Source organism: Anas acuta, chromosome 22 (assembly GCF_963932015.1).
Source record: "Anas acuta chromosome 22, bAnaAcu1.1, whole genome shotgun sequence".
Taxonomy (NCBI): domain Eukaryota; kingdom Metazoa; phylum Chordata; class Aves; order Anseriformes; family Anatidae; genus Anas; species Anas acuta.
This window is the reverse complement of record NC_089000.1, coordinates 2,389,962-2,405,211: the sequence shown is the minus strand read 5'-3', so window position 1 is coordinate 2,405,211 and position 15,250 is coordinate 2,389,962. Positions and strand designations below refer to the sequence as shown.

Here is a 15,250-nt window from a genome sequence, read left to right as displayed (position 1 = left end):
GCCTTCTGCCTCCATTCCCCCCCCCCCGTGAGGCGCATCCCTGCGGGGCTGCAGCCGGCACGGCTCGGGGTCTGCGTGGAGCTGGGGGGTGGGCTGCGTTTCATCCTTTTTTTTTTTTTTTTTTTTTTTCCCGATCTCTAGGAGAAATCTCCATTATTTTTTATTTTTTTTTTCCCTCTCCACGGTTTTGGCAGGGGGTGCGCGCCGCGGCTCTCCCCGCGCGATGCGGTGTCGCGGGGAGGTGGAGCAGCCCACGGAGAGCTGCGTCCCTGCAGCCACCGCTCTCCGCTCGCTCTCTCGCGGCGCCTGCTCGCTCCCGGAGCCTCGTCCTCCACCGAGGGATCCTTCTGGGGGAAAAAAAGAAAAAAAAAAGGACACCCGCTGTCTGGGGGGGACACCCCCGAGCCAAGCTGCCGGGATCGGGGGCCCCTCCGTTTGCTGGCGAGGCGATCGGCGGCCGGAGACGACGGCGGGGGAGCGGTGGGGATGCTGCCCTGGCGCCGGAGCAAGTTCGTGCTGGTGGAAAATGAACGTAAGTGCAAAGGGAAGAGCTTGGGCCCTGGGTTGGGCTACGCCTCGCTGCTGGCCAGCTTCTTGCGCTCCTGCCCGGACCTGCTGCCCGAATGCCCGCTGGAGCGCTTGGGCAGCGTTTTCGGCGGCCGGCGGCAGAAAGTGGAGCTGAACAAGGAGGACCCGACCTATACCGTGCGCTACCTGGGCAATGCCGTCACCCTGCACGCCAAGGGTGAGGGCTGCACGGAGGAGGCGGTGGGCAAGATTTGGGCCAAAAGCGAAGCCGGGGCCGGGGGGGCCAAGATGAAGCTGACGCTGGGACCCCACGGCATCCGCATGGCGCCCGGCGAGAAGGGGGCCCGCCGGCCGGGCCACGCGTACCTGCTGCACCGCATCACCTACTGTGCCGCCGACCGGCGGCACCCCAAGGTTTTCGCCTGGGTTTACCGGCACCAGGTGAAGAACAAGGCGGTGGTGCTGCGCTGCCACGCCGTCCTGGTCCCCAAAGCCGCCACGGCGCGCGCCATGGCGCTGCTCCTCTTCCAGACATCCGCCTCCGCCTTCAACGAGTTCAAGCGGCTCAAGAGGCAGAACGACGGCCGCCACGTCCAGCAGCAGCTGCTGGGCGAAGCCATCGTCCCCTTGGTGCCCCTGCGCAGGCTGCTCAACGCCAAGTGTCCCTACCGCCCACCGGCCGAGCGCGCCCGCTGCGCCCCGCGCCTCAGCTCCATCCTGGAGGAGGAGGAGGAGGAAGCCATGGGCACCGGCTGTGGGACGAGGGCTGAAGGCCTCGGGGAGCGAGCCGCCGTGCTGAGGCTGGCCAGGGAGATGCGGGGGTGCAGCCTGCGTGGCCCTCGCCCCCCCTTGTGCTGAGAAAAATCCACCAAAAATCCCCAAAATCCACCCCCCCCCCACCCCAGGACAAGGAGCCCATCGGCACCGCCATTTTGTGGACATTGAGGGGGCCCCAAAGGGGCCTCGGGGACACTGGACGAGAGGGTTTGCTGGCAAACGTGGCACTGGGAAAATAAAAAAAAAAAGGGTCAGGGGGGAGCTGCCACCCCAGGACCCCCCCCCCCCACGATTTTGGCGGCCGAAATAAAGTGGAAATAAAGCGCGTTCGCTGCCTGTGACGGCGCCTCGTCTCTTGCCAGCCTGGGGAATGGGGCAGGAAGAGTTAAAAGCGCAGCGCCCGGCCGGGACGGTTTGTCGGGGTTTATTCGGATTTAACTCGCTTTTATTTTGTATTTTTTTACCTTTCCCAGGGTAAAATTTCCACCCCGGGGGGGAGGCAGGGGGGGTCCTGGGTGCTTTTCGTGTGCGCGATGCTCTGTGTAGCCATGGCAACTCGGGGCTTTAAATATGGGGCCCTGCACAGCCCTGAGGCCCTAAATATGTTTTTTACCCAAAATGATTGTTTTTTTCACCCAGTTACTGCTCCCCCCACCCTGGCAGGAGCAGCAGTGAGGGTGGGGGGATGCAGGGATGTGGGGAAATGGGTCTGGGGTCCCCACACAGTGGGGATGGGGTTTGGGATGTTTATCCCCCCAAAAAAAACAGCACCTGGGGGGAAAGGGTGTTTGGCCTGGTCCCCCCCTACCTTTGGAGGGCCTGGTGTTTGGCTGCCCCCTCCACAGGGTTTTGTGGGGTTTGGGTTTGGGCTAATCCCTGCCAAAAAAAAAAAGCGATGTGGGGCTGAGGTGAGGCTGTCCCCCTACAAAATCCTGGCAGATTTGGGCTGCCCCGTTCAAAGGCCTTGTGGGGCTGAGGTTTGGATTAACTTCCATCCCCCCCAAAAAAGCATTGTGGGTCTGGGGTTTCAGTTAACCCCCCTAAAAAAGGGGCTATGGGACCAGGGTTTGGGTTAATCCCTATCCAATAAACTTTGTGAGGCTGTAATTTTGGCTAAATCCCCCCCAAAAAACCTGTGAGGCTGGGATTTAGGCTACCCCCCCCCCTTCAAGTACTGTGAGGATGGGATTTGGGCTAACCCCCCCCCCCAAAAAAAAAAAGTGCTATGAGGGTGGAATTTGGGCTAATCTCCCCCGAAAACCCAGTGAGGCTGGGATTTAGACTAATCCTCCCCAAAAACAGTGCTGTATGGCTGGGATTTGGCCTCATCCACACCCAAAAAAAGTGCTGTGGGACTGCGATTTGGGCTAATCCCCCCAAAAAAAGTGCAGTGGGGCTGGGATTTGGGCTAATCTTCCCTCAAAAAGCCCTATGAGGCTGGGATTTAGCCTCAAAAATCCCTAAATTCTGGGGGTGGGGGATTGGATTTGGGCTAATCTTTCCCCCAAAAGTGCAGTGTGGTGGGATTTGGGCCAATCCCCCCTCAAAAAACAAAACAAAACAAAACAAAACAAAAACAGAAAACAAACAAACAAACAAAAAAAAGTTGAGGCTGGGATTTAGCCTCAAAAATACAAAACAAAACAAAATTCTGGGGGTGGGAGGCTTGGATTTGGGCTAATCTTCCCCAAAAAAGTTCTGTGGGGCTGGGATTTGGGCTAATATCCCCCCAAAGGCCCTCTGAGGCTGGGATTTAGCCTCAAAAATCCCCAGATTCCGGGGGTGGGAGACTTGGATTTGGGCTAATCTTCCCCCAGAAAGTGCAGTGGGGCTGGAATTTGGGCTAATCCCCCCAAAATCCCTGTGAGGCTGGGATTTAGCCTCGAAAACCCCAAATTCTGAGGGCGGGAGACTTGGATTTAGGCTATTATTGCCCCCCAAAAAGCGCAGTGGGGCTGGGATTTGGGCTAATCCCCCTCCAAAACCCTATGAGTGCGAGGCTGAGACTGGGGCTAATCCTCCCCTAAGAAAAAAAAACGCAAAAACAACCCAAAAAAAGGGGTCAGCGTTGCCCCCCCCCCCCCCCTTTGGAGGACCGCGCCCCCTCCCCTCTCCCTCTCGGAGGACCGCGCTCTCTATGGTCTCTCCCTAGAGCGCCTCCCCTCTCGTCATCGCGGCGCGCCGGGCCGGTTGCCATGGTGACGGCGGCCATGGATGGCGGCGGGCGGCCCTCGGGCCTGCAGGCCGCGCTGCTGGCGGCCAGCGCCGCGCTCACGGCGCTGCTGTGCTCCGCCTACCGACACAAGGCCCGGCAGGCCCGCGGCCTCCAGGTGCGTACCGGGACCCCCCGGGGGCCGAAGGCGAAGCCCCGAGCCCCGAATCCCAGTCCCGGGCCTAGGCCGCGGCCTGGTTCCTCCGCTGCTAGGCCCCGGCCTGGTGCCTTCCTCCTCCTCCTCCTCCTCCTCCTCCTCCTCCTCCTCCTCCTCTCGTCCCGCAGGGCGCCAGGAGGCTGCGGCTGGACGGGGAGCTGCGGGCCGTGCTGCTGGAGGCGCCGGGGCGCTGCGTGCCCTATGCGGTCATTGAAGGTAGGAGAGGGGCTGGAGGGTATGGGGGGGGGGGGGGGGGTGAGGGGCTGCTGACCCCCCCCTCCCCTCCTCAACCCGAAAATAAACATTTTTCTCATAAAAATCCCAGTCCTACACACAGCTTCTGGCTATCAGGTGCCACCTCGTAGCGTGAGGGCTTGGTGGCCCAGCCCCCCTCAGTGTCTGTGTCCCCCCCCGTATAAGTCACCCCCTCCCCAGCCCACGCATTTTACCAAAAAGTCCCCTTTTTGCCTAAAAATCCCACCCCTCTGGCTGTCAGACGGTGCCTTGCAGTGTGAGCACTTGGTGCCCCAGCCCCCCTCACTGTCAGTGTCCCCTTCCCTATATGAGGAGGACCCCCCCACCCCCATAACCTCTCCCCAGCCTATGCATTTCACCAAAAAAACACACTTCTTTCCTAAAAACCCCAACCCTACACAGACCTCGTGGCTGTCAGGTGTTGCCCTGCAGCAGGAGGGCTTCGTGCCCCGGCCCCCCTTGGTATCCGTGCCCTCCCCCTATGATGACCACTCCTCCCTCCCCCCCACCCCATGCATTTCACCCCAAATTCCCACTTTTTTCCTAAAAATCCCACCCCTACACCTCACGGCTGTCAGGTGCTGCCTCACAGTGCGAGGTCTTGATGCCCCAGCCCCCCCCTTAGTGTCTGTGCCCCCCCCGTATGAGCACAACCCACTTGTTACCTCCCCACCCCGTGCATTTCCCCCCAAAAAAACTCTTTTCCCTAAAAACCCCAACCCTACACGGTGTCAGGTACCACATTGTGGTGTGAGGGCTTGGTGCCCGTGCCCCTCTCGGTGTCTGCACCCCCCCCCCGTGTATGAGGCCCCCCCCCGTGAGCAGTGGCTGTGTTGCAGGTGTGGTGCGCTCGGTGAAGGACACCCTGAGCAGCCAGTTCGTGGAGGATTGCCACGGCGTGGTGCAGAGGCTGACGCTGCAGGAGCACAAGATGGTTTGGAACCGAACCACACACCTCTGGTACGTGCCCCCCCCGCCCTTTATGGGGCACCCACACCCCCAGGAGAGGAGCCCCTCAGGGAAACCCACTCGGGGGGGGGGGTCCGTCAGCGCCTCCAGCCTCTCCGTCTGGCTTTATCCCCCAGGAACGACTACGAGAAGGTGATCCACCAGCGCACCAACACGGCCCCCTTCGACCTGGCCCCCCCGGAGGACGGCGCCGGCGTGGCCGTGCGGGTGATGAAACCCCTGGAAGCCGCCGAGCTCAGCCTGGAGACGGTGCACGAGAAATTCCACCCCTCGGTGCAATCCTTCACCGACGTCCTCGGCCACTACATCAGCGGCGAGCGCCCCAAGGGCATCCAGGAGACCGAGGAGATGCTGAAGGTGGGGACGCTGCTGACGGGCGTGGGGGAGCTGGTGCTGGACAGCGACACCGTCAAGCTGCAGCCACCCAAACAGGGCCTGCGCTACTACCTCAGCAGCGCCGATTTCGACTCCTTGCTGCAGAAGCAGCAGGCCAGCGTCCGCCTCTGGAAGATCCTCGCCTTCCTTTCGGGTTTCGCCACCTGCACCCTCCTCTTCTTCCTCCTGCGCAAGCAGTACCGGCACCGCCGCGAGAGGAGGCGCCTCCAGCAGCTGCAGGAGGAGTTCAGGCAGGCCCAGGAGCTGCGGCTGAGGCACGAAAACGCCGCGGAGGTGCCCAAAAACGCCTGCGTGATTTGTCTGAGCAACGCCAAGGCCTGCGTCTTCCTGGAGTGCGGCCACGTCTGCTCCTGCACCGAGTGTTACCGCGCCCTGCCCGACCCCAAGGCGTGCCCCATCTGCCGGCAGCGCATCACCAGGGTGGTTCCGCTCTACAACAGCTGAAGCCCCGCGTTTTGGGGGGGCTTTGGGGGCATTAAAGCCCCCGAGGGGGTTTTCTCGCTGGTCCTGCTTCGGTTGGGGCGGATGGTTTTGTGGTGTGGTTTTTTTTTGTTTTTTTTGGGAGAAAATCCTGGCTGGGGAAAGGGGAGGGGTTGAGCAGAGCGGGGCGCTTTGGCTGGGTGCAGAGAAAGGCGTGCGTGGAGACACAAAACCAGCTGAAATACCCCCAAAGTGGGAAAATTCGGTGCCCGAAAGCTGCGAGAGGGCTGCTGGGAGGCTGCGGCCGGCGGGCAGCACTGCCACCTAGCAGCAGCTCCTCCGCCCCCTGAGCAGGACGGCTTTCTGCAGAGCTTCTGGGGGTTTTTGCCAGCATTGGGGTTTCTGTGAGGAGGGGAGCGGCGTTTCCCTCGCTCCTGCTGCTTGTGGGTTCCTCGCCGCGCCGGGACGGGACGAGGAGGAAGTGAAAATGGGATTTCTGCGGCCGGGCTTGAGCTGGGAGCTGGGACGGGCTGTAAAATAATAAAAGTGGCTGAGAGGAGCGTTTGGCTCGGCTCGTGACCTCCCCGTGGCCCTGAGGGCACCGCCTCTGCCTCCCCACCCCCTGTAGGATCAGGGGAACCCCCCCCACCGGGTTTGGGGCAGGGCTCTGCTCTCCCTCGTACTTTGCCCTCTGGTTCCAGCGTGCCTGAACCCTGCTCTCGGGCTCGTTTCAAGGGAAACGCTTTGTGCCAGGAAAATGGGCGAGCAGCGGGCGGGGTTTTGGTGCCAGGTGAAACCCCCCCCAAAAAATAAACCCCTTCTTCAACGGCCATAAAAGCAGAGCAGAACCCCAGTGCCGGGTAGGGCCGCGTGCAGGCGGGCTGTAGATGGCAGTGCCTGCCTGCTGCGGGAGGAGGAGGCAGAAAAAAAGGAGAAAAGCAGCAAAGCAGCTGCCTCCTGCCCCCTCCTCGCCCTTCACACACTGCTGTAGCCCTAAAACCGCCTCACCTCGGCGTCAGAGCCGGGACCCCGCTTTGTAGGGTCGGGGATTTTAGCCACAGCCACCAAGGAGCCTCTTCCCACCCAGCTGCCCCCTTCCCTGTGCAGCGAGCGGCAGCACCCCAAAAAAAAAACACCCCAAAACAGCCCTGTCCTGCCAGGGGACCACGGGGATGTCACCCCCCCGGGATGCGGGGAGCCTAAAAATAAGCTTTTGGGGTGGGGGCAGCGCTGTCCCCGCTGCTTTTCGCCTCCTGTTGTGGAGCTGCTCCCCGCTCCCTTACGTAAGGAGCTGGCAGCTCGGAGGTGTCGGGGGCGTTCGCACGTGGCGCTGCCAGCGCAGGGGGACGGGGACAGGGATGGGGGCAGCGAGCCCCAGCCCCGCTCCCCCGGCCTTCACCTGCCCCAAAACGCCCCGTTGTGTCCCAGCCTTGTGCAAATAGATTTTTTTTTTGTCCCCGCTGCCACCTTCCCCCCCCCGGGATTGTACAGGGGGGCGCCCACGCCGCCACCACCCCTTTCCCTCGCCCCTCGCCTGCACTGTTGGGCTCTGCCGGGAACAAAAATAAAAGGGTTTTTGCCCCCCTATAGTGAGACCGTCGGGGAAGCCGGGTGGCAATGGCACAGCCACCAGGGGAAGGCTGGCACGGGGACGTGGCATGGAGCTCCGGGTTCCCATAGATTGTTATAGGGTGGCTTTGGGTTCCCCATAGATTGTTATGGGGTGGCTCTGGTTCTGCATAGATTATTATCGGGCAGCTCCAGGCTCCCCATAAATAGTTATAGGGCTGCTCTGGGCTCCCCATAGATTATTATGGGGCATCTCTGGGCTCCCTGTAGATTGTTATAGGCTGGCTCCAGGCTCCCCATAGATGGTTATAGGGTGGCTCCAGTTTTCCTGTAGATTGTTATGGGGCATCTCCTGGCTCCCCATAGATGGTTATGGGGTGGCTCCAGGTTCATAGACTGTTACAGGGCAGCTCTGGGCTCCCCGTAGACTTACAGGACATCACCAGGCTCCCCATAGATTGTTATAGGGCCGCTCCAGGCTCCCCATAGATTGTCATGGGGCAGCTCCGGGCTCCCCATAGATGGCTATAGGGTGGCTCCAGTTTTCCTGTAGATTGTTATAGGGCATCTCCTGTCTCCCCATAGACTGTTATAGGACATCTCTGGGCTCCCCATAGATGGCTATAGGGTGGCTCCAGTTTTCCTGTAGATTGTTATAGGGCATCTCCCGTCTCCCCATAGACTGTTATAGGACATCTCCAGGCTCCCCATAGATTGTTATAGGGTGGCTCCAGTTTTCCTATAGATTGTTATAGGACCTCTCCGGGCTCCCCATAGACTGTTATAGGGCATCTCCTGCCTCCCCACAGATTATTATGGTGCATCTCCAGCCACCCCACAGACCACCCCCAGCCACCCGTGCGGTCTCACCCCTCACCCCCCACCCCCTCACCCTCCGCGCTCCCCCCCTGGCTTTGGGGGCACCCCGGGGGATCCCCTCTCCCCCCGGGGCCACCCCTCCCGGAGGCGTTCCCTCTATCCCGGTACCGGGGGGGGGCCGCTCCCCGCTCCGCCCCGCTGCCCGCCCCTCGCTCCTCTATCGCCGCCGCCGCCGGTGCCACCGGCGCGGAGCCCCCGGAGCCGCCAGAACCGGGCCGGGAGCGGGCCGGGATGTGACGGGGCGGTCGCCCCGCTCCGCCGAGCCGCTGCCCCGGGGGGGTTCGCGGGCCCCCCGAGCCCCGGGAGGCTGTCGGGGGGGGGAGGCGGCACCAGCGGGCCCCCTCCTCCCGCCGCCGGGTGTCCCCCCCCCCCCTCCCCGGGGATGGCGGAGGAGGGGTCGCCCTACGGCGAGGGGCAGCTGGCGGGGGGCGCGGCGGGGGGGGAGCTGCCTTTCCCCGTGCGCCTCCGTGGCCCCGACGGGCTCCTGGCGGCCGGGCAGGGCAAGAGGCCGCCCAAACTGGGGCAGATCGGGCGCAGCAAGAGAGGTGGGTACCGAAATTATGGGGGGGGGGGAACGGGAACCTGCTCCGGGGACCCCCCCGGGGTGCGCGCCCCGCGCTTTGCGCGCTCGGGGATCCCAAAGGTGCGGCGCGGTCCCCCCCCGGGGTCCCTCGGTGAACCTGCTCCGGGTTGGGGTCGTGCGCTGGGGATGCTCCCCCCCTGTCCTGGAGATCCCAAGGGTGCCCCACATCCCCCCCCCCCACCCCCAGGACCGTGCCCCCCACCCCGGGCACCCTCCGCATCCCCTCCCCGGGACCGTGCCCCTGGGGTGCTCCCCATGCCCCGGGCACCCTCCTCATCCCCCCCCCAGCACCGTGTCCCCCACCCTCAGCACCATCCGCATCCCCCCCCCCGGTACCGTCTCCCCGCCGGGCTCTGCCGCATTCCCAGCCCCGCTTTTGTTTTCATTTTTTTTTTTTCCCTTTCTTTATATTTTTTTTTTCCTGCTTTCCAGTGGTTATCGAAGACGATCGGATCGATGACGTGCTGCAAAACCTCTCCGAAAAGGCCCCTCCCGGGGTTTAATACCTCTCCGGGGACGTTCGGTGAAAACCAGGGGCTGGGGGGGCGGTTTCCAATATCCCAGGTTTTGGGCAAAAATTAACTAAAAACAAAAAAAAGCACCGGGAGAAGCAACGCGCCGGGCTCGGAGCGCCGTCACCGCCAGCACGCCGCGCAGGGGATGCGGGCGACAGGACAGCACAGGATCCCCGGCAGGTGCAAAATCACATCCAAAAAAAAAAAAAAATTAATAATAATTGGGGAAAAAAAAAAAAAGAATAAAACCTGCTCCAAAATCCCCCCCCCAGCCACGTCCACGAAGGCTCGCGAGGGACGGAGGCGCTGCGGGGTTCCTGCGCCGGGGACGGCGAGCGCAGCGCCGGGGCTCGGACCCTGGGGTGGCGCCGAGCGGGCGCCTTGTTTACACGAGTTAACCTTGCAAAAATGAATCCGTGCACTTGGAGGTACCGTGCTACTGGTTCTGTTCTTCGATTTCGTTTGGGGTTTTATTTTTTATTTTATTATTATTATTTTTTTTTAATTTTTTTTCCGTTGGTGTCTTTCGCTGTTGGGAAATGATATAAAATATATATAGATATCTATATTTCGGTCGCGTTTTAAGGTTCGCAATGGAATGCGTGGCGCGGGGGGGGGGGAACAAAACAAAACACAACTTTTATAAAGGAGCGGACTGGAGGGAGAATCGTGGTTTTATTTTTTAAAGCTTGCACTTCTTGGTTGCTGTGAGCAAACGGCTCTGTGCAGACGGAGATTTTATATGTACGGGGGGGGGGATGCTCGGCCTTTTTAACAACCATGCAGTCTGTAGTGTGGGTAATTTTTTTTTTCTTATCTTGTGGCAGTTTCTTCTCTTCAATGGACTGTATTAAAAAAAAAAAAAAAATCGATCAAAAATTAACCTGATGGATGTAATCATCACAAGAGTGCCAAACGCTGGGTGCCGGGGAGCCGCGTTTCCTGCCCGGGCTTTGCGCTCTCGCGGGCAGCGCCGGGGCTTCGCTCGGCTCCTACGCCTCTGTCGGTCTCTCGTGGGGTTTCTTTGACTTCTCTTTTCTAGTCTTTCTTTTTAACTCTTTTGCATGACATGCAAAAAAAAAAAAAAGAAGAAAAAGAAAAAAAAAAACAAGCACCTCTCGTGCGAGGGCCTATTTTATTGTTTTCTGTTTGCGACTCTGAATGACAGACCTCAAGCCAGGTTTCCTTTCCTCCTTTTCTTAAATATCGTGTATGGTGCACTTCTCCTCCACTACACAGGGCTATTTCTGCAATGTACCAATAAAAAGGAAAATGAGACAAAAGCAGAGCGAGCCGGAGGTGCCGTGCTTTGACGGGGGCCGGGGGGGGGCACGGCGCCGTGACCGGGGCCAGCGCGTCTGAATAATTGATTGCCATTAATATTTATTGGGGGCAGGGTTATTTATTTTGTTCGTTTGATGGGAAAACACCTCTGGGGGAGGAATTCGGGGTTAAATTCCATGTGAGGCTGCCCGAGCAGCCAACGGGGGGCATGGGGAACCCCAAAACAGCTCTGTCCCTGCTGCTCGACCCTCAGCACCCACAGATCCGTGCACTCCCTTGGCAAAGGCACTGATAACATTCAGAAAATTTGGGCGGTGTGGTGGGGAGGCCCCAGATTTCAGAAATCCCCCAAAAAACCCGATTGTGCGGGTGCATCCCCGGGCCCCAGGTGCTCCAAGAAGCCACGGCTGAGCCCTGAACACGGAGCTGGGGGAATCGGGGCCGGGGGGATTCTTAGGAATAAACATCCCACAGTAAAACCCACTGCTGGGCAGAGCTGGTGCTGCCCTACAGAGACAGGAGGTGCCCAAAAGTGGTGCCGTGATCGCTCCATGGGGTGGGTTTTGGTCTCAGCTTTTGTGATTTTGGGGTTTTTTTGGGCATGCCTTACCCCATGAGTGCTCACCCTCCTGCACACACAGGACAGCGTGGCTGCTCATTTCTCTTTTTTTTTTTTTTGCAGCTTGTAATGGGTACGGGATGGCTGGGAAGAGTGGCTAAAACATTCCCTTAAAAAAAATAAAATTCAACCTGTTCGTGGTGCTTCCCCCACGGGTTCAGCCGAGGTTGTGGCCGTGCAGCACGGGCAGCCCTCAGCGCCGGGGATTTCCATCTGGTGACCCTAGGAGGTGGGCACACAGGAGGGTTTTTTTCCCTGAATTAATGGGTTTTGCCCCAGGCAGCACCCATGGGGTGGCTGGGTGCAAGCAGGCCGCACCCATAGGAAAAACCAACCACGGCTGGACGCAGCCACCAGCACCCGCTCCGATTCACCAAAACCCCTCCGTTTCGCATGAAAAACCCGACCTGCGGCCCTGGGAATTGCCAGGCACATCTCCAATTTCCTCCCATCCCAAATCCCAAATCCCCTCACACCCAGAAGGAGCTGTGTGGGGGGGTACAAAGCAGAGAAAACCAGAGCCTGAAGCAGGGGGGGGAGCCGAAAGCAGAGGCAATCCTGCTGAACCACAGCCCGACCTTCCCCATGCATCTTTCATGCGCGGCGCCGGCCGCGGTGCTCAATAAATAATGGGGTGGGAGCGCACGGCGGGGCCCCGGGGGGGACGGGGGCAGCCGGGAGGATGGGGGGAAAAGGAGAGGAGCGTGGTGGTGACGGGCAGGAGCCCGCCGGGGTTCCCCGGCCACGTGGAGACGCTGCCCCGAAGGAGGATTTAAGGCTTAAGCCGGGGGTTATGGCGTGCATTATTTAGCAGATGGCCCCGCGCAGCCCGCGGGCTCCCCGGTGACCTTGGTGGGGCGAGGACGGATCCGGTGACACGGGGCTAAAGGGGACGCACGCACACACACCCCACACACACCATACACACACGCACGACCCTTCCTTGAGCTGGCTCGGAGCAGCTCCAGCGCTGCATCCCCATGGAAACCGCACCAAATAAAAGCCGGGGCCAGCCGGCTGCTCTCGGTAGGGGAAAGGAAAAAAAAAAATTAAGGAAAAAGATGAAACGCGAGCGGTTTGCGGGTTTGTGGCTTTATGGCCGGAGAGATTTGGGGAAAGCAGCCCCAAGGTGTTGGGGGCGAGGTGCTGAGCTCCCTGCTGTGCCTGCAGGATGCCGGCCCCACAGCCAGGTGTGCGCATCCATCCCGTGTCCCTGTGGGTTTAGGGGCTGGGGGTTTTGGGGCTGGGGAAGGTGCCAGGGTCCCTTCCAGCCCCCAATGCAGGCCCCAAATCCCCACTGCAGCAACCTCGGGCAGCAACACCCCTCACATCTGGGGCAGGAATTCGAGACCTGGTGTTGGGAAGGGCCAGGGATCCCGTCGGGAGCGCCCTGGGTTCGGATTTCCCTGGGATGCCAGCGGGGCTGCTCCGTCCTCGGGGTTTTCTCATGCGACGCCTCTACGGGCTCCAACATTCCCACATCAGCTGAGGCAGGACTGAGGCAGGCCATGCTCTTATTTATTTATTTACTTATTTATTTATGGGGAAAAAAAACGTTTCTAACCTCAAAACAAAGCCTCTCAGCCCCGTGCCCGAGGAAAGGAGCTGCGCTGCCGCGGAGCGCTCTCGCCGCGCTGCCCCGCGCGAAGCCCCGGCTTGCAAAACCCCACAGAAAAGCGCGGGCACCCACGGTGCCGCCTGAAATAAATCCTCGTCCCCCACCAGAAATAGGGCACGGCAAAGTAGGGCAGCGGTTCCCTGCAAAGCCGGTTCTTTAGTCCTCGTACAGGGAGGGACGCGGCCACCAGAGCCACGCAGCCGAGGCAGGGGACGGAGCTGGTCCCATCCCACCCCAAAAACAGCCTGGGGGTGATGGGGATATTGGGATCTGGTCAGGGTTTGCTGGGCCTTTCACCCTTTGGAAGAATGGGGAGATTTCCCCCATTTTGGTGAAACCCAGAAAAAATCGAGAGGGAAAGGTGAAAACCAGGGGAGCCTCCGGGGGGGTTTCGGATCCCAACCCGGTAAAACCCCAGTGCGGGGGGAGCAGGGCTGGTGGCAGAGGTTCCTCGTTGAAAAGCCACAGCTGCTCAGAGCTGGGGGGTTTCGGTGACCTTTGGTGGGTAAAAAACACACAAAAAAGACACAAAAACGGTCGTTCTGATGGCTTTGGGCCCCTCCTCGTGCCGTTGGCCCTGCCCTGACCTGCCAGCGGGGCCCCCGTGTCCCCACACCAATGGGATTTCGGGTACATCGTGCCCTGAGGGGTGCTGCCTTCCCATTGCCCCCTGTTCCAGGGCATTCAGAGGTTGTGTTTTTTTTTGTTTTGTTTTGTTTTGTTTTTTTTTGGGGGGGCATTCCCGTAGGATTTGTGCTCTGCTCCAGGAGAACAGCACGGCCCCAAGATGTTGGGGTGCTGCCTGCAGCAGCCGATGCTCCCCCAGCACCAAGCCCAAGCAAAAACCATGGCACCAGACTCCCTGGTGATGATGAAATGATGACTGAAATGATGATTTTGGGGGGTTCATTTCCCATCTGGGAAGTTCGGGGGCATTTAAACTCGCTGGTAGATGGGGGAACATCGCTGCTGTTTTGGGGCTGCTCGCCCCTTCCCATGAAATTGCTCACAGTGAGGAAACCGGAGCCACGCACACAGGCTGGGGCACTAACAGAAAATAAAGCAAAATAAGCAACAAACAGATATATAAAAGGAAAAAAAGAAGTGATTTAGCACCTTAAAACCCCCGTGGTTAGTCACGGCGCGGGGCCGGGGCCAGGCTCTGACTCAGCTCCGCGCTTGCCCCCGTGCTGCTCCGAGCGTGCCGGCACCTCCTGCCATCCCCAAACCTCCACCGGCACCAGGCAGCCTGGTCTGGGAGCTTTTGGGGATGGAAATGGACGTAATTATAGAAATATTATCTGTAAGGTCTGTCTGGGGAGGGGAGGGGGCGGGGGGGTCTTGCTTCTGCAGGGGGTTGAGACCAAAAGGGGAGCCGGGTGCTGGGTGCGCCGGGCGCTGGCGTCTGTGCGAGGCCTCGCCCCGAGGGATGGGGACCAGAAGTGACATCCCAAGGGCCTGTAGGAGAACGGATTCGAGGTAAAATCAATAAAATAAAACCAAAATTAACCCTAAGGGGGTTGCAGCCCAGGCCAGTGCCCCGGGGGTGGTGGCCCCCAGGTCCTCCCTGGCGGATTTGGCCGCGCCACCGGCACCCCTCGGGGTGGGTTAACCACGAAGCCCCCAGCCCTGCGGTGTGACGGGGAGGGAGGGGAAGCTCTGGGGCCCCCAGATTTTGCTGTTCTTGCCCACCTGCGGCGCGACATCCCTGAGCTTAATGAGGTGAGCAATTAACAGAGCCCCCCGGGAGCCAGGCAGAGCCGTGCTCACGGCTGCGCTCAGCCTGGGAAAGGTGGCTCGGGGGGGGGGGGACACGGAAAGGAGGACCAGAGGGTCACGGGGACAGCACTGTCAGTGCAAGCTTCTGTTCTTTTCTTTTCTAATATTCTATTTTTTCTGATTTGAACCTCAGAAGCAACACTGCAAAGCAACCGGCAGCCCCGGTGCTTAGCAGGGATGCAGCAGCTCGGCACAAAGGACCGAATTTCCACCATCCCCCTGCACGGGAGAAGAACCTAGGGGCAGGGAACCTGGACAGACCAATTTCCTTTCCCCCCCCAGGACCCTTTTTTGCAGAAAACCCAAACCACAGCAACCCAGTACAGCTTACCCCGGTGTCGGTACCACTCTGCACAGACCAAAAAATAAAAAAAAAATGGCATTAAAGCCAGGTGCTGAACCCCTTGTCCAGGCTGATACGGGAGCCAGTTACAAAGCTGCCCACCTCAGTAAATCCCCTCCAAAAAAGCCCCAAAACGCCCCGTTTTCCCACTCAGGCTGCCTGCGGGAGGACGGGAGCGGGGTCGAGGCGTTGGCGGCGCGCGAAGGTGCGGGGCGGCCGGCAGCTATTTACGGGAGATGTCAGCACCCACTGACAGCCCTGGCAGCTCGCTGCTGCACGCACGGGCGCGAGCGCCCCTGAAATCCATATGTGCTTTTATATATAGGACGCTGGCACTGATGGATTTC

The 15,250-nt window shown here is 60.0% G+C and overlaps 3 protein-coding genes across 3 annotated transcripts; all 3 read left to right on the top strand.

Annotated features, from left to right (window-relative positions):
• Positions 1 to 120: 120 nt before the first annotated feature.
• Positions 121 to 1,635, top strand: FAM43B (family with sequence similarity 43 member B). Its single transcript, XM_068658724.1, has one exon. The coding sequence runs from the start codon at positions 487 to 489 to the stop codon at positions 1,384 to 1,386; it is 900 nt and encodes a 299-aa protein (XP_068514825.1). The 5' UTR covers positions 121 to 486; the 3' UTR covers positions 1,387 to 1,635.
• Positions 1,636 to 3,475: 1,840 nt separating this feature from the next.
• MUL1 (mitochondrial E3 ubiquitin protein ligase 1) lies at positions 3,476 to 6,273 on the top strand. Its single transcript, XM_068658678.1, has 4 exons — positions 3,476 to 3,635; positions 3,803 to 3,890; positions 4,769 to 4,889; positions 5,015 to 6,273. The coding sequence occupies exons 1-4, from the start codon at positions 3,501 to 3,503 to the stop codon at positions 5,736 to 5,738; spliced, it is 1,068 nt and encodes a 355-aa protein (XP_068514779.1). The 5' UTR covers positions 3,476 to 3,500; the 3' UTR covers positions 5,739 to 6,273.
• A 2,038-nt stretch (positions 6,274 to 8,311) lies between these two features.
• CAMK2N1 (calcium/calmodulin dependent protein kinase II inhibitor 1) lies at positions 8,312 to 10,546 on the top strand. Its single transcript, XM_068658677.1, has 2 exons — positions 8,312 to 8,707; positions 9,178 to 10,546. Exons 1-2 carry the CDS (start codon positions 8,545 to 8,547, stop codon positions 9,246 to 9,248), a joined length of 234 nt encoding a protein of 77 aa, XP_068514778.1. The 5' UTR covers positions 8,312 to 8,544; the 3' UTR covers positions 9,249 to 10,546.
• The last annotated feature ends 4,704 nt before the right edge of the window (positions 10,547 to 15,250 follow it).

What these genes read in the sequence shown, in the direction of transcription:
- FAM43B (XM_068658724.1), top strand. Translation starts at nt 487, where the DNA reads ATGCTGCCCTGGCGCCGGAGCAAGTTCGTGCTGGTGGAAAATGAACGT.
- MUL1 (XM_068658678.1), top strand. Translation starts at nt 3,501, where the DNA reads ATGGTGACGGCGGCCATGGATGGCGGCGGGCGGCCCTCGGGCCTGCAG. An exon ending in GGCAGGCCCGCGGCCTCCAG is followed by an intron (nt 3,636 to 3,802) that starts GTGCGTACCGGG and finishes CTCGTCCCGCAG; the next exon opens with GGCGCCAGGAGGCTGCGGCT. An exon ending in AACCGAACCACACACCTCTG is followed by an intron (nt 4,890 to 5,014) that starts GTACGTGCCCCC and finishes TTTATCCCCCAG; the next exon opens with GAACGACTACGAGAAGGTGA.
- CAMK2N1 (XM_068658677.1), top strand. Translation starts at nt 8,545, where the DNA reads ATGGCGGAGGAGGGGTCGCCCTACGGCGAGGGGCAGCTGGCGGGGGGC. An exon ending in GATCGGGCGCAGCAAGAGAG is followed by an intron (nt 8,708 to 9,177) that starts GTGGGTACCGAA and finishes CCTGCTTTCCAG; the next exon opens with TGGTTATCGAAGACGATCGG.